The sequence below is a fragment of the Lissotriton vulgaris genome, chromosome 5, assembly GCF_964263255.1.
Source record: "Lissotriton vulgaris chromosome 5, aLisVul1.2, whole genome shotgun sequence".
In the NCBI taxonomy this organism is placed as follows: Eukaryota; Metazoa; Chordata; class Amphibia; order Caudata; family Salamandridae; genus Lissotriton; species Lissotriton vulgaris.
This window is the reverse complement of record NC_141693.1, coordinates 1168617682-1168643842: the sequence shown is the minus strand read 5'-3', so window position 1 is coordinate 1168643842 and position 26161 is coordinate 1168617682. Positions and strand designations below refer to the sequence as shown.

General features: G+C 45.1%; 1 protein-coding gene across 2 annotated transcripts in view; it reads right to left on the bottom strand.

The window, feature by feature from the left end:
• Positions 1 to 16922, bottom strand: part of GRK5 (G protein-coupled receptor kinase 5) — a 638763-nt gene extending 621841 nt beyond the window's left edge. Inside the window, exon 1 of one of the 2 annotated variants that reach the window (XM_086922934.1) lies at positions 15343 to 16922. In XM_086922934.1, the coding sequence (XP_086779060.1) occupies positions 15343 to 15394 (52 nt within the window). In that variant the 5' untranslated portion in view covers positions 15395 to 16922. The remainder of the gene's footprint in view (positions 1 to 15342) is intronic. The other variant, XM_086922935.1, reaches the window with a different exon arrangement.
• Between the last annotated feature and the right edge of the window lie 9239 nt (positions 16923 to 26161).

The window sequence follows — 26161 nt, the reverse complement described above, 5'->3', positions numbered from 1 at the left end:
ACAGCTGTGGTATAAGGCGCAATCGAAATTACAATGGGAGGGAATCATTACGAAACTCACACCGCTATGGGACACTAAGGCGTTGGGACACTTGAGACGTACTAAGGGTTTCACCCAGTGGGACAACATTGGGATATCAACAGTGGGAGACATGTGGTCTAGAGAGGGGGTGGTCCCATTCGCACACCTTCAGCAGCAGTATGAATTGGGTAACACAGAATTGTTTAGATACGTACAAATTAGACATGCTCTTCAAGCAGTGATCCCACCAGATACCACACCCCCGGAGTCCTCACCGCTTGAGGACCGTCTGCTTACAGACTTTATGCAGGAGGGCGCGACTTCCTTAACATACCGTAAACTGCTCAACAACCTACCTGACCCACTGGGGAAACTAAAAGATAAATGGGTGGAGGACGTCGGGGAGTTTGACGAATCCGATTGGAACGCAGCTATTGCGTCCCCACGTGAGGCAGGCATATCAGCTAGGTTCCGCCTGGTACAACTGAAAATCCTACATAGGATATACTACACGAGAACTACACTACACAAATTACAGAGGCCGGATCATCCATATTGTCTTAGGGGTTGCGGTGAAGAAGGCACTTTCATACATACACTTTGGGGCTGCACGGGCCTCGTGGGGTACTGGCAGCGGGTACTCCGTACCATCGCACAAACATTAGAAACCTCACTAACACTGGACCCACGTGTGTGCCTGTTGAATGTGTGGGGACCTACTGACTTAACATATTATGGTAGGCTGTGGACCACGATAGGCCTCATGACAGCCAAACGGGACATAGCACAAAAATGGGGGACGGCAGAGCTCCCCAACTTGGCGCAATGGAGCAGGAATATGGATACGCTTATGATAACAGAGAGGGCGGTGTACAAGGTGAGAGCCAACCCTCACAAGTGGAATGGGATTTGGCAGCCTTGGAACACTTACAGAGGGGACATTTGCGAACTGCTACCGGAGGATGATATTGATAGTTCTGAGGACGAGGCGGAAGTTGTCTGATTGTTGAGGGGTACCGAAATAAGCACGCACACTGAAAATAGGCCATGTCTGATGCAGGAGGAGCAGGTGGGAGGGGTCGGTCGGTCGGGAGGGGAGGTGGAATCATGTTAGGCTTGAATGTACGCCATCTAGCAGGGTAGTGCTGATAACGATAAGCAGAAGAAATACTGTATGTGTTAATACTGAGTCACAATTTGAGTTTTTTGTTCACATAAAATACAAAATGCAAGATGTTACTACATCCGTGTACGAATTGATTTTAGAGATCCAACAAGTCGTCAGATCCGTAGAATACCAACGACCAGAGATGGCCCGAACGCCTGCATGTATACCGTTCGTATGGAAACCTTTAAGCCGGCCTCAGGGTTGTAGGCGCACATATGTACTGTTGTTGGAAATTTCAATAAAGTCTTGCAATAAAAAAATTTTTAAAAATAATAATATTTGCTAAACTAGTGCCAGCAATCAGACATAAACATCGAGGATCTAAATGAAACTTCTGTAGCCCACATTGACTGTCTCTACATCACAGGTGAATGATTCTCTCCCGGCTGCAGCTCCACCTTAGCCATCTTTGCGCCAGAGAACTAAAATAATCTTGATAGGTACATGTAACCATCACTAAATCCTCCCGGTAATCCGCATACCCCTTCATAAAAATACTAGGCTTACAAGCTCAAACAAACACAAACAAAACTATCAAAAGCACATTTTTTCTTCGACACACTGTGGGCACACAGACTGCCACCAACAGGAGACTTTAACCACAGAGACAGCTCATTTTCACCCCCCATAGCCCAGGTCTTGAAAAATTAACCGACTGCAACAGGATGCACAGGTCGAGAGACACTTACTAGACTGACAAGGTCTCCATTCTACATTGTGTGCTTAAAGTTGGAATAAAACGTATAGACACAGAGGCGATTCCCAGTTTCACGTAAATGACCAGACTGAACCCTAAAGAATTTCACTGCTTTCTGGAAAACTCGAGGTAATTTGAGGCAATTTGTTCCAAAACTTAAGAGACCTTAGAAAGCAAGGAGATCAAGTGATTCTATTTTTTTTTTTTAATAGCTGTCTCACTACATTGAATTTTAGCTCAAGAGGAACATATCCAGAAGAAAATGAAGCCTTATGAATGCCTGGTATAGGGCTGACTGTCCCAACGTTATCCCTCTTGAGATGGTGAAATGACATAGGACTCATTCTGCCCCAGCCAGAAGGTCTTTCAGAGGTCAACCTGACATGTGAAAAGCTATGACAGCACAAAAACAGAAGGATAGAATGCCTGAGTTAATCTAGCCTACGAGTAAATCTGGCTGGATTGCATTCCAGTCCATCTTTTTTTGGCTCATTTTTCCATTACTGACAGGTTCCAGTCATATGCTAATCAGTCTTAGCCCACCCCACAAGGGATGATCTAGGCCGAACATTCCGTATCAGTTTGGGTTGGACTGTTCCTATTGAAGTAGGTCCAAAACTGATTCCTCTATCACCGATTTCAACAAACTGGCCTGCTTTGCGTCCAACTTCCATCATGTCTTCTGTGGAGATCCACCAGTATTAACCTCCTATGGCAGCGCTCTCCATTTACCTTACCACTCCTGAAGATCACAGAAGATTTCTGTTGAGAAGAGACATAAGCTAATAATACTTTTTTCAAGCTTAAAAGTGAATAACCCCAGCTTTGCAGAGTTGCTGCTGAAGCTGGACCTGACAGCTCTGCAAAGTTGGGGAAATGTACTTAAAGCTTGAAACAGTACACACACAAAAAAAACACACTACCACTAATGTGGCAGTTTGTTGAAAGAAATACCAAATCGAAGGTATGATGTTAGCTCTATCCCATACATGCATTGAAGCAGTGATTTGAAGTACTGTCATACAATCAATATGGCTGTCTCATGGGGTCACGAAATGTGACCTGCGTGAAACGTCACACCACTCTGTATCCTAGTATTAAAGCGATGTAGAGCTGCACAGTGAACGTCTATGAAGGTTCTCTTTAAGCAGGAGGCATTTGAAAAGTTCATCGGCGTGGGGTGACAAGGTGTGTATGGTCCGGCTATAATCCGAATAAATACTCACACCTGTTTTTAATTGAAGTAAGCACTTTTACAGTTATGGTGGCAGCAGAGACGCAGTTTTCTTATTATCCGCGCCCTCACACTGCATGTTGTTGCAAAAAAATTATCGGATTTTTATTTTTGTGCATCATTTACACTGTGCAATACACATTTACACACACTATTTTCATATGTGCATTCTGATTTTATAGAATTGCTTTTGTAATGCATTTCCTATGAAGTCATTCTGTTAAGAAATGCCATTTTAATTAAGACGGAAGCGGTCTCTGTTACTCATCCAGTGCTTTTCCCCCTGCGCATAATCACTCCACAAACTATGCATAAAAATACTAGGCTGACATGCATTCGAATATTTTTCACTGTTATTATTTTGCTCATGTTGAACTTTTCTAACTCAGATGTGACTGCCAACACATTATTATGTCTTCTGCTGCTTCAATGAAATCTATTTATTCAAATAGTTTAACTGAAAATGTTACTTATTTGTTTGAAATTCTTCAAATGATATTAGCATTGAGGGAGCTTAATACATTTTCAAGTATATGGGATAGTGCTTAGTTGTTAAAGTAATGATGTTTCTTTTTTCCGTGTGCTCTAATTTGCTAAAGAAATTAGACCTTTGTTCACACCACAATAATTCTGCAAAATTTATTTTTCCTATCCAAGAATTATGCATCAAAAAATCCTTGATTTTGGGGGCGAGTCAGAGATTTTGAACTTTGACTTTCTGCTCGGGATGCTTCCTGTTTCTTTCTTATTTTGCATCCCATTGGGACCTGGAATACTTTCTGATTTGTACATACTTTGCATAACTCTGCCTTTGAAAGCCTTCATGGCATTGACTCTGCAACACTTATTTTCGAATTTTGCAATAAAACCCTTTAACGTTTTATTGATCTAGAGCTCAGTTAATGAGTGGTCCCAAATTATTCTTAAATTGGAATTATTTAATGAAACTTTGGGAGGTGCCTTAATGCGGGGGAACACTGTCTGATGAAATTGAGGTTGAACCCCATCTCCGAATCAAATAAATGTGAGAGATCTGACTAAGGTAAACTTTTGGAAGTATTGGTTTTGGGATACAGTATTTTGCTCCCATATTGGTGAAGCCAGTATCAAAGGCAGAAACGACAATTTCACTGTTTAATCTCGATAGTGCTGATTCTGTACTCGCATGGGTAAAAGCTGGGGTAGTAAATACTTGTTGCCAATTTTGTTGAGACAAGAAGTAAGAAGTTTAATACATGTTATGCAAGCTTAAGTGAATAACTCTAGATTCTCAGAGCTGCTGTAAGATCCTGTGCTGGTCCTCATCCCACTGTCCCATTCCTCACAGTTGTCATTGCATTTTATAGTTCTAATTGCATGCAATAACGTCATCAGCAACACAACTTCAACCACACTTACCACTCCCACAGGGATGGCCAGCAATTCCACCTAAACCTTGATAAACAAATCCAAAAACATGCAAATGAAGGGACCCTGTCAAACACTGGATAGCAAGGACCTTTCTGAAACTTGACATACTCAATTCAATTCATAAGCTTTTATTCGATTTGAAAGTACAAATCATACAAGCAAACATTAAAATACAATTCCTTATATGTGCAAAAAAATGACTCAAAATGTTCACATGATTAGTACATAAAAAAGGGGGATAGGAAACATGTACATCAGTTAGTGGGCAACAGTTAATAGTTAAAAAAATATATATAAGCAATATGAAGGTTTATACAAAAGGATCATATGTGTACAGACAGGAAATCAATATATTTATCACACCAAGTGGAGTTTCCTGGCAGCTGTACATTGAAACAAAACACGGTCCGGACGGCTCAAATGGGCATGAAAGGGTAAATTTGAAGTATGAAGAAGGACCATGCAATACATACTGTGGACATAAAACGTAAATGATAGTTCCACATTTACAAAACTTTTATGTACAGACAGGAATGTATAAAATAGTAGCAGCACTATACATTCCCTGGCAGCTGTACATCTCAAAAAGAGCATAAAACTAGCATAATACAATGTTAAAAATGTTTTATATACAACATATACAGGTCGTTCGGTACAGACAGGTATGTATAAGGGTATTACAGCACTATACTTTTCCTGGCAGCTGTACATTTCAAAATAAAGGTGGCCACAAAAAAACAAATATCTACATTCTCCAGTGAGGAAAGTAATATCAATGCAGTCTTTGTGGATCGGGTGTTATATTTTATAAAAATGGGCTTAAGGAATTTTACCCTAAGAAAATGGTAAAATTTACAGAAAAGTAAAAAGTGGCAACAGCTCTGGCGTGAAGTATTGTCGCACGGGCAGGGAGTCTCGCATCTGACTTTTTGGTTTGGGAACGCAACAAGGTGGTGTACGATGCCCAATCTGACACGGGTTAATACAAATTGGTGAGATGGACGAGTCACGTTCACAAGGTAAGATTGAAGCCCCGGAGTTAAATTCAGGTCCTTATAGAACTTCACGGTGGCTAACTTACCGTGCACTTTGTCTCGCTCAGCCTTTTTAAAATTTAAAAACGTTTGCTTCATTTCTTTTTTGGGAATAGAGACTGCCAGCTCTGGATCAAGAAAGACATCGATATCAAATAAAAGGTTATACCAGAATTGAATGTATCTCAGCCACTGTATACGTGACGAGTGGTCCAAACCTATACAATCAAGAATAATCTCTTGAGTGAATCAAGTCTCTGGCTTAGCCCAAATAGAACGCCACAATAAGAGTGGCCGAACAGCTGCTAAGTCAGATATAAACTCGATCCCTACCTCGTCATGGATCAGTTGTACAGAGGCGGAAAAAGGAACACATAGCAATCTCTTTAAAAACTTATTTTCATCAATTTGGAGCGATGGGCCTTCACTATGGCCCCATACACCTGCCCCATACAGTGCAGAAGAAACACAGCGAGAGTTGTATATATTGGTCATATCTGGGATGCTTCTCGATCCAAGTTTAGTGGCAAATCAAAATATGCTGCTGGTGGTCCGCAGCATTTTCAATCTGATGTTATCAAATTCAGAAGTCCAAGACCCACTGTTGGTATAAGCGATTCCCAAATAACAGAAAGTTTTAACGTGTGTCATTTTATCACTGTCCAGGAAGAAACTATGCTTCATCTTATTTGCGGCCTGCCCGCATGACATAACATACGTCTTGGATTTGTTCACACAGAGCCTCCTATTTTGGATGAACAACATAAAACTATCGATTAGGCGCTGAAGGCCAATCTGAGTGCGGGATAAAAGAACAGAGTCGTCCGCATATAGTAAAAGTGGGACGGGTTTTCCTCCAATCAAAGGGGCATCCGCGGAAATATCAACCAGGGTACGGTCAACACCATTAATAAAAAGGGAAAATAAAAGAGGGGCCAAAACGCATCCCTGGCAAATTCCCCTTGAAACTTTGAGAAATGGGGTACATTCGCCTAGGGTGCCATAACGGACCTTGCAAGAGAGTTTTTCGTAAAGCCTGGCTAAAAAGTGGACAATTTCCTTCGGTGCCCCAGACTCTAGTAAAACCTCCCAAAGAATAGCATGATTAACTAAATCGAACGCGCTGCTCAGATCAGCAAAACATAAAAAAAAGGTTGCCGTTTTTGGCTACAGTATATTTGTTAATGATAAGGTCCAAATGTACGCATTGTTCCAGAGTGCCCCTACCTTTCCGGAAACCATATTGCACTTTGGTTAAAATATTCGAAGCAGTTGCCCAGGTTTCTAACCTCTTAAGCAGAATCTTGCTCATGACCTTCACTGAGGCATCCAGCAGAGAAATCGGCCGGTAGTTGGAGGCCTCGGATTTGCTACCTTTCTTGAATAGGGGAATTATAACTGATTGGCCCCAAGAAGGAGGAAAATTGTCTTCTGCCGCACAGTTAAAGATCCTCAACAGGATGGGGACCCACAAATTCGGTTCAGCTTTTAGTAGGTCAATCGGAACCCCGTCCGGGCCTGGAGCTTTTCCCCCTTTACTGTTGGAAAGCCCTTCATAGCCTTCCTCCAATGTTACTCCCATGGGTAGGGGTATCCAAGATGAAGCCTCAATAGTTGGTACCACTAGGGGTATCCCTTCCGGGTTAAAGATGTTAGTAAAATGGGTAATCCAATTGTTACATGCAACATAGGAAGTTAATTCCGGGGTGCCATCTTTATTGAGAAAAGGGCTGTTAATTGTTTCCCAATATAGTTTGCAGTTTTTGGTCTCAGCTGCTTCCTTTAACTTGTCCCATGCTTCACTCTGTAGGATCTTTTTTCTGTTGGTAATTGCCATTTTATAGTTGGCCCTAAGGTGTTTTATTCCGACACTGTCTTGTGGTTTGGTACCTAATGCCTTCTTTAGTTCCCGAAGGGCAAGTATACAAGGTTTGTCAAACCATCCCTGCTTCATACCTCTGTTGGATGAGGGAGCCCTAGTAAAAATACCTTCAATAGTAGTATTGATAGTGATAAAGTGTGACAATAGGGAATCAGGGTTAATTACATTATTCAAATAGCTGATTTGTGTTTTACAGCTAGTTATAACCTCCTTCTGTTTGGCCTTGGAATTAGTTCCAGACCATCTGATCCTTAGACCATTTGGTCTGATGGGTACTAGATCAGTGGAGCACTTTTCTCCTGTCACTGGTGGTGTACCGTGACCCAGGAGGGTAATACAAATGCTATTGTGGTCACTGAGACTTTCTTCTTTAATATACAGGTTGGAAAAGTCTCCTGTACTAGACAGCAAGATATGATCTATAAATGTCCCAGCATCCCTTCCTGTAAAGGTGGGACACATAACTGCCGGGATGTTTTTGTTACAATTTAACAGGTATAGGTCTAGTTTAGTTAACATTTTATTAAGTATTGAGCCATAATGACAGTGTGGGAAGTGGAGGAAATCCTCCCTCTCTCCCGCTCCCCCCCATTGGTTAGACATTACTGTTCCAAGGCCACAGGGATTCCCATTTGACAAGTGGCATGGCTGCAGGTTGAAATCCCCTGCCCATATAACATCTGCCTTTCTGTTCGAAATGCCCATAACCCTTACAATTTCCTTTTCAAGGGGGAATAAAATGTTCCCTCTGGAGGCATCAAAGATGTTGTTATAAAAATTTACTATAACCAAATCGATTCCCTTACTGCAATCAACCCTCACTACCTGACTGTGGGTTCCCACAGTCGAACTGCTTCTGACTACACAGTTACTCATCTTGTTGGACAGAAGCAACAGAAGACCCACCTTAGCCCTACCTGAACTGGATTTGGTAGCTTTAAGGCAATGAGATGAGTAACCTTCAATATTAATTTGTTCCTGGCACCAGGTTTCCTGGAGGAGGATTATATCAAAACCTTCCCCAATAAACCTGGACCAAAAGGGTGAGTCTAATTTCCCTGCAATACCGGCGATGTTCCAGGAGATAAGGGTGAGACCGGCAGACTTGATGGTATCATAAACGGCCATCACCGGCTGGGTAACACAAGGTATGGTTGAACTAACTTCCAGGGTACTCGCAACTAAGCCCGGTCTAGAGGCGTCAAAGGATGCACTCACATCAGGACTAATACAAAGGGCACCTTTACAAGAATAGGTGGTTGGATTGTTACTTGTAATAGTATAAGATGGAAAAGGTTCTGTGGGGCTTCCTTCATTTACCGTATCATATTGTCGGCCCGTCCATTCAACGGCGGGTACACAGTCCGAGATACGGGATACTGTAACTCTATCATAGGCAGGTGACTTGCGAACATAGGGGGACCCAAGCTGCTTGATGGCTGGCTGGCTAGAGGGTGATGGGGCGCTACGTCAGTCGACCATCTCCAGACAATCAAATCTGTTGCTAGTGTGAATACCTTGCCATCCATTCCCCATAGGATGGCCTTTATTGGGGTACCAGGGACGGGGTAGCCAATCCCTATTCCTGCTCTTTTGTGTCATCCAAGGGCCTCCATAATTCCAGGCTTGTTCTTGGGGGATAACCCAATTGGGGGCTAATATTGGAGCATGAAAATTAAATACTGGTGGATAGAAAAAGGAGAGTCGCTGGGTATCGATTCCCCCTTTCTTCTCCAGCTCTGGCCATGAACAGATGTGATTCACCGAGGATGCGTCTTCGCAGGTAACAATGACGCAATCCCCCTGAATACTCTTGGGACTCGCCCCCACCCATGGTACCCTACGGACAGAAGATATTCTACAGGTATTAGTAGGCTGTATTTATTTATTTATTTATTAATGTCATTTGTAGAGCGCGTACAAATACCCTTGGGCGTCTCGGCGCTGTAGTGGCCTGTTGATACTAAGCCATTGAAGAATTTTATTCAAAGGGGACCAGGAAGGTTCATCGGTACCTGCTGGAAGTTCCGGGACTCCCGTTAGAATTACCGTAAATGGGGAGACCTCCGGTGGAAGATGAACTGGGCGTTTAGGCCTAGGCCCCCTCTTAGCATCTATATGATGTAATTTTTGAGTGACCGAGGGTTTATCTTGGGGTGGCTGCAGTGACCCCTGTGCCGCGGTGACATTAGCAGCTGGGGGTAAAGCTGCAGGGGAGAATTGGGTAGAGTTTTGTTGACTGGTTAAGTGTAACTGAGATGTAGGTTGTGATGTGGGTTTGACATTGGGTTTGGAAATTGCACATTTGTTTGGAGCGGGTAATGAGGTGGTTAAAGGCTCTTTAGTTTTTGCCTGTACTTTGGGTGTAACCGGTGGTCTGGGTGGATTAACCGGTGTGGACCCAGAATTAATTGCTACCGGTACCCCTCCGGTTTTGGTAGTACCCCCCCTGGTCTGATTGGGTATTTTGGTGAGGAGTATGGCAAGTTGCTTTTCTATTGCCATGATACTCCTCTCCAAGGGTTGGAGGTGAAGTTTTAGTAAGTCCCTGAAACTAGCAAGGAGTTGTGAAGTGTCACATTGTCCAAAGTAGAGCATTGCAGACTGGATGGATCTGATGTAACAGAGTTTTTACTGGGAAGGGCATTGTTGGATAATGGGACAGTTGGCCCTTTCTTTTTGCTGGTAGTATGGTGGTTTGATTTAGTATTCCCCTTTTTGTGCACTTCAGGCTGTTTTGGGACGGCACCTTCTCTGACCCCCCTAAGCTTGTTAGCTTGTGCTAGATCCTGAACCGGATCTTCAGATAAAATATGCTCAAGGTCTGGGGTTGTCTCAAGGTTCTCCGTCGAATCCAATTCCAGTGACAGATTGGTGGCTGATAAATCTACAGCACTAGGGATGGAATGAACTTGTGCTGTGGTGCCAGACTGTATTAGAATTGGGATAGGGGTAGCTGATGGCAGTGGGGTTAAGGCCGTTGCTATGGAGCCCATAGAAGATCTCCGGGCAATTGCAAGGTCCTGGGAGACCCTACGTTCTAAAACGGCAATGTTCTGATTAATGGCCTCAGTTGTTTTAGAAATGAATAAATCAATAGGTCCTGTGAATGAGGCAGCTTTAAGAGCTGTTTTACTTCTTAAACTCCTAGTCATAATTATATCAGTTTATGATCTCACAGTTAAATGGTCAAATGTCCAAAGTCAATGGGTAAAAACAATACCTTGAAGGCAGTGACCGGATGAAAAAGGGCAAGGGGGGTAGCCCAACCCAGCCTGGTTCGGTCTGGAACGGGCTGAAACGGGCCCGCCCTTGGCCCGGGCTTCGCCCGGCGTCCCGCGAGACGGGGGTGACAACAGATTTAAGCGCCGCCTGGCGCGTGATTGACGCGGAATGCGTCTCCGGGAATGCTGGGTATTGTAGTTTATTGACTGAAACCAGCACCGTGCTCCGCTCGGCGGCCGGACCCGGTGATGGAGCTGGGGTCTGGCGGCGGGCGGGCAAGGGCACAGGATACCGAGGATTACACTCTACTCAACAGCAAGGGTTTTCCAGCAGTGATTCGCTTCGTGGCAATTCCCCCTTGGCATACTCAAAACTGAACTACAAAGTCAGAATAGATTCAAAAATGGCCCACAAGCAAAATGCAGAATCCTACCTGACATGCATTACTTTCTTTATGCCTAAGAACTGCTTAGGGTTCTGACCCCCCCCCCCCCCAAATCTACTCAGTGGACATATTCATTTGTCAAACATAGTTTATTCTTATTTCTTATCTTACTTGATATCACCAATAAACACTAATCCACAACTGATTTCACATAATTTTGACATATTATTCCATGGATTACCTTGATGAAACACTTTACATTTAAGATATTTAACACATTGAAAATGAAGATACCCCCCACACAACAATCCACTTGCTCCTACACACATCCAGAACCGACACCTATCATACTCTCCATACACACCACGACCCAGCCACTCTACACGTCCACAAAACAAAATACAAAGGGAAAACAGGTTGATGTTAGCCGTTCTAGTGTTGTGAGCTGGAGTAACTCCAAAAAACAGTCAACGCATGTTTCAGTTTTAAAAATGATTTCGCACAGCCACCTTTTTCAGGACCAAACTGCAATATAATTACTTCAAGAGGTAGTCAGTGCGGGGGTTGGAATACTGACATGAAGATCTGAAAATGCACAGATTTGGGAGCAAGGTAGCACAATCTTTTTATTTCTCCTTTTTCAAAGCTTCAACTCCAAGGGACCAAAAAAGACTATCCAAAAAGGTCCGTGTATTGAGTCCTCTCTTAGAGGGACAATAGTGTCCCCTCACAGTGAGTAGGTACTTGTGGTTTGCTTCTGTGAAATCCTCTTTTGTAGGCCAGACGTCCAGAGAGTCATCCTGTTAAAACGCTATAGTTGCTGTCGGGCCACCAATGTTTCTGTAGGATTCAGATGTAGGCAATGGCATGTGGGAGGACCTTTTCGAATAATCTTTGTTGGTTCCTTGGAGTTGAAGCTTCAAAAAGGGAGAAAGAAAAAAAGAAAATTGTGCTACCTTACTCTCATATCTGTGTGTTTTATATCTTAATGTCAGTATCTCCCAACTGACCACCTCTTGAAGTAATTGCATTGTAGTGTGGTTCTGAAGAAGGTGGCTGGACGAAATTATTTTCCACAACGAAACGTGCGTTGAGCCTTTTTAGGAGAAACTCCAGCTAACAACACTACAGCAGCTAAAATCAAAACTGATTCCCGTTGTGTTCTGTTTTGTGTATGTGTAGAGTGGCTGGATTGTGGTGAGTATGATAGGTGTTGATTCTGGATGCGTGTAGGAGCGAGTGGATTGTTGTGTGGGGGGAATCATCAATGTCGATGTGTTCAATATCTTGGACGTAAAGTGTTTTATCAAAGTAATACATGGAATAACATGTCCAAATTATGTGAAATCAATTGTGGGTTAGTGTTGAATGTGTTTATTGGTGATAGCAAGTAAGATTAAAAATGAGAAATAAGAATAGAGTACGCACAAGGAGTAGATTTTTTCGGGTGTCAGAACCATAAGATTGTTTTAGGCATAAAGGAAGAAATACAGGTCAAGTAGGATTAAGCATTTTGCTTCTTGGCATTTTCATTCCCTTGTCCCAGACCTAAAATTATAGAAATAGCGGGTACATGTCTTCTAAGGTAGATTCAAAAAGGGATCAAATACTCATTATGCCAGTGATGAGCACATCCCATCAATACCCCTGCCACAATCATCAACCCTCCCTTTCATTCTTGTCCTTAATATTTCTACATAGTACTGAAAAGTAAAATGAACAACCAACTTGACTATGCCATCTATCTCCCTCTGCTTGCCAAAACATTACATTTCTGTCTTCCAATGATCTTGAATGCCACAATAAGCCTGGTGTCTGCAAAGATGCCTTTGGACTCCACTTTTGCAACTATGAATGAACTAATCATTCTGTCTAACATATGTGTTACTATTGAGACACTGGCTCACCCACAAACACATCCACAGAAATGCCTCAAAGTATCTCAACAACAAACTACTGAGCAACACCCCTGGACGTTTTCTGGCCCAACATGGCAAAATATGATTATAGAGCCTCCAAACAGAATGCAAGAAAAACTATGGTACTCACTCGTTTAACAATGACTGCAGCTATGTAACACATGCTACCCTTGATCATCCCCATTAAAGCCACTCATCTCACCTTAAAAAAAACAACTAATCTTTTCCCACCTCACACAGCACCACCTCTTCCTAACCAGGAAACACATTGAGGCAATTCTAATAGAAGAGCTGTATTTTTGCAAACAATGTAATTTGCTCATTAAACGCCTCTTCAGTGGTAGTAAGCGTTAAAAAAAATAAATGCAAATCTACTCGGGCCACAAGGACGCGTCAGCAGTCAGGTGGGCATGGTACTCAAAATAATTCAATTTAGGAGAAACGTTTGATATGCATCGATAATTGTAAGTGTCTGTACAGGCAGCCCCTGCAGGCTACCAGAGCTGCAGTAAGCTAGCTCATGAGAATGGCCCTGTGCTTTCCAAGTAACCAACAGGACTCGTGCCACAGCCAGTGACGTTTACTACAAGGAAAAATATTGACGAGGGTTAAACTGATGTGTGCTTTGTAGAAACATTTCGTTGATTTACTGGGCTTACAGTGAAACATGGCTTCCTTCTCCGGAATTAGAAGGCAGTGTATCTTAAAACCAAGCAGACAAGGCCAGGGTCATCACTACCACCATCCCCGCAGCCTCAGGGCCCCACATGCACATAACCTTGTTGACTGAACGCCCAGAAGGCGGCTTGAATTACCGGCTCTGGGCTCGTCTGTTATCCGGTCTCAATGCTTTGCCAGAGCCGGCATGTCTGCACTGAAAGCACAGGGTGGCGGTGCCCGGAGGCCCCGGGATAAAGCGCCCATATCGCGACGGTCGTGATGCTTTCGGTGCCCAGAGTGTAAAAGTCCCCAGACAAGCAGGGCGATGGCTCTTGCAATCATAGAAGAAAACGCCTCGATGGCTAGAGCAGCCTACGCTCGGTTCCGTAGTGAAATTGCACTTGGACATGCAGAGCTTGGCGCGCAGGGTGATGCCACTGGCCATTGCCTGGGAAGGGACTGCAGAACATGCCTGTTTTTAACCGAGCCGGCATGAATGGCAAAACGCACTATGAGCTAATCTCGCCCAGTAGTCCGGGAAAGCGGTAACTATTCTGTGCTAAAGACCCTGACAGGCAAGAATCCCTCGCTTTGTCTTTCAGTCTAGCTGTTGTAAGCTTTAGTTCTCTACTACATGGCAGGACCTTTGTTAATATAATAATATACGCAAAGAAATGGACCTTGGCACTTGCTTATTGCACGGTAGATGTGGCATTCTTTCATATATGTGGGGAATACCAATGCCAGACAAGTGTGCAAAATAACGTGCGGGCTTTGAAAGCATTCATTATGTACAAGAAAGAACAGACGCTGAAAGATAAATATTAAATAAATATAAAATACTCAGCGAGTGTGTTGAGCAACGTGAATTCAAAATGGTCACATCACTTTTACAACAGTTTGGCTGCAAACGCAGCCCACGAACCACGGTTACGAAAGCTGTGCGCTCCCCGAGTTCCTCCGGTGCATTTACATAAGACAATAAAATGCACCTCTTAATTCTCGAATATACCAGTCTTCAAATCCAAAGCGTCTTAACGAGATCTTTTTTACACAACCGCGCGCAATGCAACCTTTCTTTCGCACGTTCCAAAGCAGCTGTCTACACAACGATACAGTGCACACAAGACATTATCAATGGATACAGATCGACAGGCCCAGGAACCCTTTCTATTTCTCAATCTGCTGCAACGCCGTCGAATTTACGTAACCTTCAGCTCTGTCTTTACTCTCCCATCGAAACCCATTGTCATATTGTGAGCCTGTTCCCGCATGCGTAAAATGCGCATGCAGTGCATGTGCGTCGTGTGCGCGCTTACGCAATTTCTGTAGGTATTGATATGTGCAGCATGTTTTCATTCAATAAGTATGTATGTACCTTTTCGTAGCCCTGCACTGTGTGAATGTGCAGCGTGAGCTCCAAGCGTATGCGCGTCAGTAAAGCCTGTGCAAGGTGCGTGTCCTCCAGTATTGTATGCGTGATATACGTTCGTCTATGCCTGTACACAATGCATGTGCGCCTGGTAAGCCATCCGTTTCCGAGAGTGTCTGCCTAGGCAAGGTGTGTGGCTATGCGAGATGTATATGGAGGGACGATAAGGGTGCATGATATGTTCGTTGCATGTTGATAATTTACAAAGAGAGAGGGCGGAGGGAGGGCAGCACCCCCACTCTTGCCTTCTTCAGTCTCCCCCTCCCTGGTCTCACCTTCTCTGGCTTTCAGCAAGACCGTGTTGGCCACGATGTTTTCCAGCTCCATTGACAGGCTGAACTGTGGAGGTAGCACTGCAGCAGCAGCAGCAGGAAGAGGAGGGAGGGAGGGAGGGGGAAGGTGGGGGGAGACCACAGGAAGAGCAAGATATGGCAGGTCAGGAACAGAGGGTGTGATTGCAGGTTAGGATCAGAAGGGTTGAGACGACTGGTCAAGAGAGGATGGGTGTGGTAGAGCAAGTGTGGCTCAGACTGGTAAGATTACAGGACATGACCTGAAGGGGTGAGATATGGCAGATAAGAGCCTGATGTTACTAGTGGGGCAGATGAGATATACAGTAGGCGAGATGTGATGTGTGACAGATATAAAGGTGACATATGACAGACAGGTCATTGGAAGAGAAAACGACAGGCCAGGTGAGACACAGAAGATGAGGAGGCGGAGGTATGTCTAATAAAGACTAAAGGGAGGTCAAAGGCTTAAAAGATACGTAAGCCAGGTGACCAGCAACGGTGTAATAGTTGGCGGCAGGTGAAGGCTCGAAGGATATCGGTAAGGATGAGGGGGGAGGAAGAAGGGTGAGATTAGACAGGTGAGAGGTATCCGCAGTGTGATTTGGCAGTTTAAAGGAAAAGAGAAAGATGGGAGAAGAGTGGTGAAAGAGGAAACGCGTATATGTCGGATAAAGTGGGCCAGGACCCCAGGAGACAAAACATGACAGACGAGAAGAGCAAAGTACAATATGATCCACTAAGGGACGTTGATTTCAGGGAAAATGTCTCTGGAAAAGAGACCAAGAGGGAAGGTCTCAGTAGAGCAACAGTATGGGTCAAAGAAGGCTAATGCGTGCCACTGAGAGTAACTCCGGGCTCCAGAGAAGCAGTAAAGAAATTCTGCAATGGAGTGACGGGGGCACTAAAGAGAAGAAGGTGGCAGGTGGCAGGGGGTAATAGAGGAGAGAGCACACGGGGTGGGGGTCCAGGAGGGGCGGGGATCCGAAGAACAGAGGGTCTCGGGGCATTGAAAGGGGCACCAGTGGAAAGGAAAAGAGAAGCAATTGAAGGGAATGGTACCGGGGGTGAGGGGTTGTCACTGGAAGAAAGTGGGTACTAGACACAGCACTGGAGGGGTATGGTACCCGTGGGAAACACCGAAGAGCCACTGGAGGGGTGGGACATTAGAGGGCAGAGGTAAAGGGGTGTGTACTAAAAGGGAAAGGAGCTAAAGGCGAAAAAAGAGGGGGCACGGAATGGCAGAATCACTTAATGAAATCCGGGAGAGGTGCTAGGAGACTTAAGGTGCGGGGCAATGGAAGAGAAGCCCGGAGTGGGAGGGAACACTGGGGCTGAGGGGCAGACGACACAGGGTCGGACGGGCAAGTGTGGACAATATCGTTGGCAGTGGCCGGTACTGGGCACTCCTCCCTCCAGCCCTTAGTCCAGCGGGTTCCTCTTCCTCGGCGTGCTGTCTCCGGGGCTCGCCGCCCCTTTCTCCCCCGCCCTCATTCTCGCTCTCCAGCGGTGCAAGCGGCCCGGAGCCTCCTCAGCTCTCCATCTCTCCCCCGGAGGTGTGAGGCAGAGAGGGCACTGGGCGCATGCGTCACCAGACGAGCCGCCATGCCTCTGAAACCGCTGGGGAAGGTGGCATGCCGGGAAATGGAGTCCCATTGTCCGCTGGCTACATCGGACCGACCAAGGACATGGTGAGGAGAAATCTAGCCCTGAATTGCAAACTGTTCAAAACCGACATCCACTCAAATAATAGAGAGGATTCTAAGACCATTCAAGAGATGTTTGTTTCAAAGGTGAGCAACTGAACATACCAACTCCAGTCATGGTTGTTTTTTGTGTGTAGATTTATATAACGCGACTCGACCAGTTACGCACTTACGCTACACAAGGAAGGACACATTCATTTCTTGGTAGGCGCGGGGAGATAAGCCCAGAATCACAGGAAGTTGAGCCTCGAACCTCGTTCCCCAGCTCCAAAGTCGGATCCCTTGCTCTTCAAATTCTACTGTTTGCCAAATGTTCATGACTCCCACATCTACAACAACTCAAAACTCCTTGTCCATCGTTCCTGACATCCACTTTTGCCAGAACAGGAAATCTCCTTTGTCCCTTGCTACTCAATACCATCTTTTTAAATGGTTTACTATTTTTCTTTTCATTAACCGCACATACTTCTTCCAGCTCTTTACCATCTTCCATGGCTGCCTTTGCACATCTCAGCGAAACTTCCGCCTTCCTCACAACGGCTACAACTGTGTTCAAATTACCATCCCCCCATGGTCCATATTCTTTCCTGCTCCCTTTTATTATTTGCCAGCATAATAATCTGATCCCTTATTAATTCCTCCTGCAATGGTGTTAGAATCTGGTGACATCTCCTGAGGCGGAAAGCCGGGAGAATTAGCTGCTGTTAATTACATTTTAAGACGACTGATATATTTTTTTAAAAATCGTACAACCTACCTCTCCTCACTTGAACATTTCCCCTGCAGCCGATTAGGCGCTGTCACGGGGAGCAAGCCGCCGCCATATTGGGGGTAACACCGGGTTGCCGGCATAGTTGTTGGGACCTCCCGCTCACCTACACCTGCATATAAGTCGCACCTGAGAGAGCGCAAAAACGAGTTAAAAATTGTAGGGGTGCATCATATTCACAAGTAGTCAGCACCCACATATATAGAGGACTTACTAACTGTGTTTAAATATAATGTAGGGTTTAGAACTAATGTAGATGATATTAAAATTACACTAAGGGCTAATGTAATGTGCTTTAAAAATCAATAATGCTGTTTAACATAGAGATGCCGTTTGCTGTGGAGAATTTCACTAAAAAGAGTGTGTTTAATAATTCACCATAGTGCCTTTAGTCTTGCTTATTAAACTCACAGTTGTAACGTTAAATGTGATTAAATGGCTTAGGTAGAGATTTGTATTTTGCATTAAAGATTGGTTTTAAGGAACGTAAATGTATTGCTTATGTTAGCCTGTTGGTGCACATAAACGTGCAGAGGCCCATTTCATGGAAATTGTGTAGGCCTGATTTGAAAAGCCTCTTAGAATTAAATCGTAGAAATGTTTTGGAGAAAGCTGCCTCAGCTAAAGTCATTTACAACATTCAGAATTTGTGAGCCGATTCACATGCGTTCCTTTGCAGGTGCAGAACAAAGTAGATAAGGTAGTAGAAGGGCCCATTGTGTATGAGAGTCAGGATGCTAGGCTCAGACGTGGAGGAGTAACTGAGGAATTCAAGAAAGCAACGTGAAGCGAAGAAGAGCCTGGGACCCAAGGACGTTTTAACGGACAAGGATGGAGAGGTGCCATAGTGGAAAATTCTGGAAACCAACACCTTCTCGAGGGGCGTACCTGAAGGCGTGTCGATCGCATTGTGGGGTTTTGTATTAGGGACAGCACCCCGAGGGTGGAGGTAGAGCAGATGGGCCGAGGAGTCAGAGAGAGAGGTTGGTCAGGCAGAGAGTTTAGCTATGACTGAGTAGCCTGAAGATTGAGCTTGGAGGAAAGTGAGTGAACTCTTTAAGAGTCACCACTGCTGACACCTTTTTCTGAATGGGACATTGTTAAGTAGGGATGTCATTTAGATTAGTGTAGGGACAGACTAACCTGGATTTTATTCCTTTTATAAATGCTTACTAAAACTCAGGTTATAGCAATTCTTGTAAGCCTGATGATTCTTGAATTGGTATTGGTATTATTTCTGAGTCGACTGAGATTCTTCCGTAGGATTATGTTTGTATTAGTGCCTGTTTACCTTTTGAATCTTTTGCTGAGATGTTTATACATCCAGTTGTTTTTGGCTTTGTAATAAATTCTTGAACTCAGTTCCTAGTCAGTGGTTCTTTGGGGATTGTAAGGGGAATTTGTTGAAATTGACTAATCATTATTTACATAGATTTTCCTAATTCACTCTATGACAGGTAAAAAGGTCTAGTCGACCTGTGTCCGGGATTCTGGAGAATGGTAAGCAGACTCTAGAAGTAAAATCCCGCCCCTTCAGTTGGTAGCAGAGTAGGATGGTTTCCTTCTAGAGTAAGGGTAATCTAGATTAGGTTAAGATTTTGCCAAGGCCCATAGAGATCTAGTGATGAGCGTCCAGAGGACCGCGGACGGAGGATGGAGTTCCATGGAAATTGATGGAGAGTGACGGTGTGGCGGAAAGTAGCAGGTCGTAAGAGAGTGAGTATGAAAAGGGTCATGCATTGTTAGATTGCGGTTGCGTTGAACTGTTGTGTTGTGTTGTATTGTCTTGCGGAGTTGAGTGCCTGTAGTGTGAAAGGAGATCAGGTTGTGAGCGCGCGCAACCGGTGAAAATCTTAGGCTCAAGGAGAGTTTAAGTGGTTCGGGTGTATCGAACACTCATAGTAATTGTCGACCATTGTAAGGGGGTCATGAGGTACCATTGATCGCCCGCAGGACCGAGATAGGGGGAACGAATGTGTGAGTGTGTGGGCAACGGACGCTGGTCGGAAGTTGCCGTGTGTTTGCAACCTATCAGTTGAGGCGATTGTCCGGTCGTTTCGTGGACAGACATTTGCCAGTTCGGTGACAATTACAGTCAGACTGTGGACGTACAGTCAAGGAAGTGGTTGCTTGGTCGGAAGTGATCATTTCAAGTGTATGATTGGGACGCATGCATGACCGGGAGACGAGCTGAGAGAGGAGGGGAACTGCTGCGAAGCGGAGGCGAGTGACGTCAGAAAGAGCCGCGCTGGGATAGGGCGGTTAGTGTGAAGCCGCGCTGGGATTGGTGGATTGTCATCGGGAAGTGAAAGAACGCTGTAAACAAAGAAACGTTGTGGGTTTCATCATGAAATGTTTAAAAGTGTTGCGGAATTGTTTCAAGGGTGAAAAGAAGCTAGAACCTCGGGGTGGGGAAGAGGCTCCACCCGAGGATACTCCAGCCCATTACATGGCTACGAATGTTGGGTTGCACACCATATTGTGGCTTGAGAACTGGTGTAAGAGGACTGACGGAAGCGAGGAATTGACCTTTCCTAGATACGGAACGTTTAAATTGGAAGTGCTGTATCAGTTAAAAGCGATTATGGCCTCTTTGCGGCCTTTGCCCAGACCAACACAGTTTGAAGCGTTGAATGCGTGGATCAGGGCAGCCCATGAAAAGAACAGAGATAGGAGACAAGAAAGAGTGAAAAGATCAGTTAGGGCGGTCCAGGATGCACAGTGGGATGCACTGGCTAAGAGGTGGAGGGTGCAGACCATCGAAGGGGACAGGTTGTACCCGTTGTTGGTCAATGCAGGGGATGCGCAGAGAAGGAGTACCAAGGATGACGACAGTGAGACGGATGATAGCCTGATAGAAAGGCTGTTGTCGGAGAGACCACCTCCATATAATCCTGAGATAGAGGGAAGACCCGCATCAGCAGTGGACAGGGAAGCTTCTGTCGTGGATGGTGGCGTCCCACTGGCGAGCGGTCTGGGCCCCTTAGGGGACAGGTCCGGCTCGGTGGAGGGAGAAAGGGCACCTCAAATTTCCCCAGAGGCGAGAGTAGTGGGAAGATTTACGGTACAAAATGTACAAAACGAAGAGGGTGTCGATTCTCAGAGATTGCCAGACGCTCTTACGGCAGTGCTTAATTTGTGCCGGTGCTTTCCGGTGCTTAGCACCGGCACTTAATTATCAGGGTTGGGTCTACGGATCTGCATGCATGTCACACATTGATATTTTTTTTTATTTTACAGTGAGTCTGTACGTGGTGCGTGCAGCGCAGCCACAGCTATTAAGTTAGCCTGCCGTGAGGGCGAGGCTGAGCCCTAGCCCAAGAGAACATTCATAAATTAATATTTATATCTATGTTGTTCATGGCAGCCGGGGGCGCAGCCCTTCTTAGTTCACAGTCACTGTGTTGCAACTTGCCGGTGGGCATTTCGCGGGACACACGCACTGATTTATTTGAGCGGGCTGGATCTGATGGGGGGTGGGGGCTGTGCACGCAGCGCGTGCAGATTTTCTCACATGGCCACGCACATGCCTGCACAGGCTGCCCTGCCCACAGTGCCCAGGCTCAACGTCGGTCGGGCAGTGGCGCACTTGAATGAAGATGATGAATCTGCTTCTTTCAAGTATATTTCCCACAACCAACAATGCTTCCGAATGCCCAGGTAAGACAAATCAATATATAGCACGAGTCACGAGATGAGTTAACGAGGCGTTTTTTTGGCAGCCTTTGCTGAACGCGGACAGAAGAACAATGTCCATGTGTTTATGTAGCCGGGCTCATAAAATTACGGAAATACCTCAGAAAGGCTGTTCAATAGTGAAACTCATTGTGGTTGAAAATTGCCTATACGTCTTTCAGGCTTCTGTGTGCTTTACCTCCAAACATGTGTCTGGTGCCAGCCAGCATGAATTAGTTTCCAGAAGAAATACAATTTGGTTTCACTTTCCGAGGCGTTCCCTAAAAGAGATAGCATAGGCAGGCAGCAGCATTCATTCCCTCTTCCTTCCATCCCAGATTCTGAACTAAGTTAAGGAACAAACTACTGGTGTGGTAGTGTGTTCCAGAGTGTGAGATATGTTAAGTAAAAGTGTTGGCGTTTCACTAAAATGTATTTAGGGCACTTGGAGAGAGCAAAAAGTACATGGGGCGTCGTGGGCAGTGCCGGCTCTAGGGCGGTGCGGATGATAACGCCGCAATCGGCGCCAAATTCTGGGGCGCCGTTTGTGCATGCACTTTACAAGCACACTCCTCTGGGAGTTCACAGTGCATGCTCGAACAGTGTTGCCTGATTGGGCTTTGCTTATTCTCACTGAATTGGACCGCATTTTCCTATTTGTGCATTAAAAAAGCTCATCTAGCTCGTTTGTCAAATTTGGGCTGCTACTTGCCCTTCCCCCGAACGCGTCTCTGCCCACAGTAAATTCAGTGAGTGCTGGCCTGGTGCTGCAGCTAAAGTAAAGGTGCAAGGGCATGCGTAGCAAGCAGCGAACAAGGGAATTGTGGGAAGCTTAGTTTACCCAAAATACCTGGCCACCGTTCACTGGCGCACAAAATTCCCCAGGTCCTTAAGTTAACTTGCACACTGCGTGATGGGAAATGGTGCAGAGTGCAGAGCTGGCCTGCTGCTCTCCGCTTTACTATTCAAGGGGTGTTTTGAGTTATTCGTCACTGGTGGGTCAGTTTCCGTGCTACCTTCGTACATGGAATTTACTTAATTTTGCCAGGTTGCCTAAGAGTAGAACTGCTGCTGGAGCTCCGAAACTCGCAGGTAAGCGCGGGCTCCTACTCGGCACGGATGGCATTTACATGATCCTCGATTTCTCAGCACAGCAGTATGAGTGGTCAGCCACCAAAACGGAAGATGAAAGAGGGTGGAGGGGTTAATTAGACATCACTGTGCAATACAATAACGTTTTGTTCTTAATTGGTCTGCAGCCAATTTCTAACATCTATCACTCCGTCCCTTGAGAATTCATTTTTTGTGTGATAAAAGTAACCCCCCCCCCCCCCTCCCCAAACTAGCATTTTACCCTAGGCTCTTGTGTTTTATTATGTCCACACTTTCTGACAAATGATTGTTTTGTCTATTAGTGGCATTGTTATGGGTGCTTGGAACATACCTTAGCATCCACCAATTGGCTGACACAGAGCCTCAACTTGTTTAACAGGAACGTGCTCCACAGTCCAACAAACCAGAGTTTTAGGGTGCATTAGTCCAGTTTGGTTGGTTGAAGTGAACCAAAACTTCGTTTTCCAGCATGCATGTGTAAAAGAAAGCTGCGGAATGGAACAGCCATTAGGCTCGGAATTTAGGGAGGATGAGTTATGAGCAGGAATGTCTTACTTTTAGGGGATGGACAGGCACATTTAAGGAAACTGTCTGGGGAGGGAGACACAACAAAACCCTGCTCAACGTATAACACGAAGGTCATAAATGTGTATTCTATGCAATAAGCTCAGTGGGTTACTGCGTTTGACATGGACATTTTTTTGCTACTTGCAGTTCGTGCATTACAATCCTTCTAAGAACTACTGACAAACTGCAAGGCAAAACATTAGAACTTTTTTCCTCCAACTTTTGTTCTAAGGTTGCTAAAAAAAAGGTTCCTTACGGTAGTGAAACATTCTTATAAGTATAGATAGCACCAGCCACTGAATTTTGTTTTAAATCCTGGTTTTGTGTTTCTCCAGGAGCACTCTTAGAATATACTGCCTAGCAGCAGGGTGGCAATCCTTTTAGCCCTTTTTGTCTAATGTAACATTTCCTATACATTGGTTTACACACTTGTATGATTCACTATCTCTGCATAGCATTTGTGTAATGTTAAGCACTCTGACAGCCTGAGTGGTGCTATAAATAAAATAAATGTGAAAGATTGGCTATGGAAGGATGAGGGTCACTGTTGTTTGGTGGCAGTGGGAGAATCTGTGGAAAAGGTTCTGGGGGCACCAACAAAGGCTGTCGCACCAGGCACCACCAATGCAAAAGCCGGCCCTGGTTGTGGGTCACCGCCAAAGGGGGGGCCAGCCAAGGAGACCAGGGTCCGTGGCATTCGCCACAAAGGTGAGAAAAAATGTGTCGTGTGTCACATCACCATAGGCATCAGCGTGTTAATAAGGATGTTCTTCCGGACTGTTATTTAGGAAGAGACGGCCGTCTAAAGCAGCAGTCAATTAGAACAAGTTGTTTTTTTTCTTCACTGTTGTCTTAGAACAGAGCCGAACTTCATTGCCTCTGCGCCAGAGTAGGAGTTTGACAACATGCACAGTCCGCAAAGAAAAAACGGTGTACAGTAAGTTAGGGATTTGACGAGCTGTTATCAACAAACCCAAAATGCACTTTGCATAAAATCAAAATATATTTGCACCTCCAAGCTTCTTTCGCCCGTGTTTCCTTCTGAGACTGACACTGATTCAGCTCACCAAACAATATGGTGGGTAGTGGGTACGTACGAGGTAAGGATGGGCATCCTACATTGGGTGCTGAAGCTGTATTCTTGTTCATGCCCATTGCCCACATAGCAAACCTGTGTCAAGCACTAGATAGCCCTGTACACAGAGGTGGCTTCGCCAAAATGCCCGGGCTAGTGGAGGCAGCATCGCCCTCAAGTCTGGTTAGGCTCATCGAGGTTAACCTGTGCACTCACTTGCAGACTGGCCCCGAATTTGTTACCCCAAGAATCTTCTTTTCAACTCCAATACGGTCTGTTGTGGCTTCCATCACTGTTATTGAGGTTAAAATGGCGTGCAAAGACTTCATTGGTAATTTTTAACGGAAGTTTCTCATAATGTACAGTTAATTATAATTTTTTGAGCCCAATGCACTCAGTTTATTTTACACCGCATGGGTGCTGCTTCAGGACTCAGGAGTATTTCTGTTGTATGTGTCCCTTTAGTGAGTTTCTTGTGGCTGTAAGATCCCATTTGGAGTTCTGTATTATCAGAACGTCGTGCTTATCTAATCTGCCCGCAGCTAGGCAATAATGTTTTAAGCAGACTGCATGTATGAATTGAGGCAGATGAAATATTGAGCTCCAGGTGTCCGGCACTAGCCTGGATGTACCTAGAACACCTTTGGAATGCTGGGCCGGTTAGACCTTCACAATAGTTAGACAACCAGGAAACCACGATTGGGTGTTTTCCTGCCCCACCACATTATAAAATCACCCAACATTACTGATCTTTCTAGCACCACAGGTTCTTCCCCTAGATGCTTACCACTTTTTCTCTTAAATTCAGCAGATAGATACGCTTATTTGCCATGAAAGACAAATGCACACCCTCCGAACGATGCAAGAGAATTCCTCTACTATAATGTTGCTGTGTGCAAGACAGTACTCTTAGACTATGCTATCCTCAAAAGAACATATCCTCTCTGTTTAAGTTATTTCTCGCTCTGCCCGAGGCTGCATACTTACTGGTCCCTTTCCACACTCTTCTCATGCCTAACCACATGTTTCATTTATATCAAATTACCTTCTTCATTTTTAGCAGCGCCAGTTGAAGATGTGGGTGGAGCCAGTGGAGGAAGTGGGTGGAGTCAGAGAAATGTAGGTGTGGCCTCCGACAAACATTTGAGCACCTGCACTTCATATTTTACAAATTAAGCACTGTCTTATGGTACCTGTTACAATAGGTCCCATAGTATCAGTGTACAATCCAGAACAGAGACAAAGCGAGGGTCTGCCACAGACAGACAGGGAAAGAAATGTCAGCGAAGGGAGGAGTAATGTGGCGGACGAATGGAGCCAATTACCAAGGCCTGTGGAAAGGAGCATCCCTTTGGCAGCATCTGCAGACTCATCTAGAGAGCGGGGGGTTTGAGAGGACCGATGGATCTGAGGGGACCACAGCCAATGTCGCTTAGGGAATTAAGGCCTGATTTGAGGACTTGGGAGACGGTTGTGGATACCCAGAGCGACAGGTCGAGGGATGATTTTGGCCACGGAAGTCAGGGAAATAGGGGGGTGTCTCACTGCACGACTAGCGGAGACAGGCAGGAATGGGATCGCGGGAGTGTGGAGAGTAGGGGGTGTTCAACCACGCACCTAGCGATAACAGGTCAGAGTGGGACCGCGAAGGTTGGGAAAACCGAAGGGTTCCCCATAACACACCTGAAGAGGAGAGACGAGTGAGTCAGGACTGTAGTAGAGGGGACTCTAATGGAACATCGAGTCAGGGTACGTTGAGGGCGGCAATAAAGGCAAAAAGGATTGATGTGCTGAGACTCAAATCGGAAGTGGAGGAAATAGTGGAAGGCACATTACCACTAGAAAGGATCGAACTTTACGAACCAGATGAACTGTTGTTTGTGGCGAAAGACGTTACTC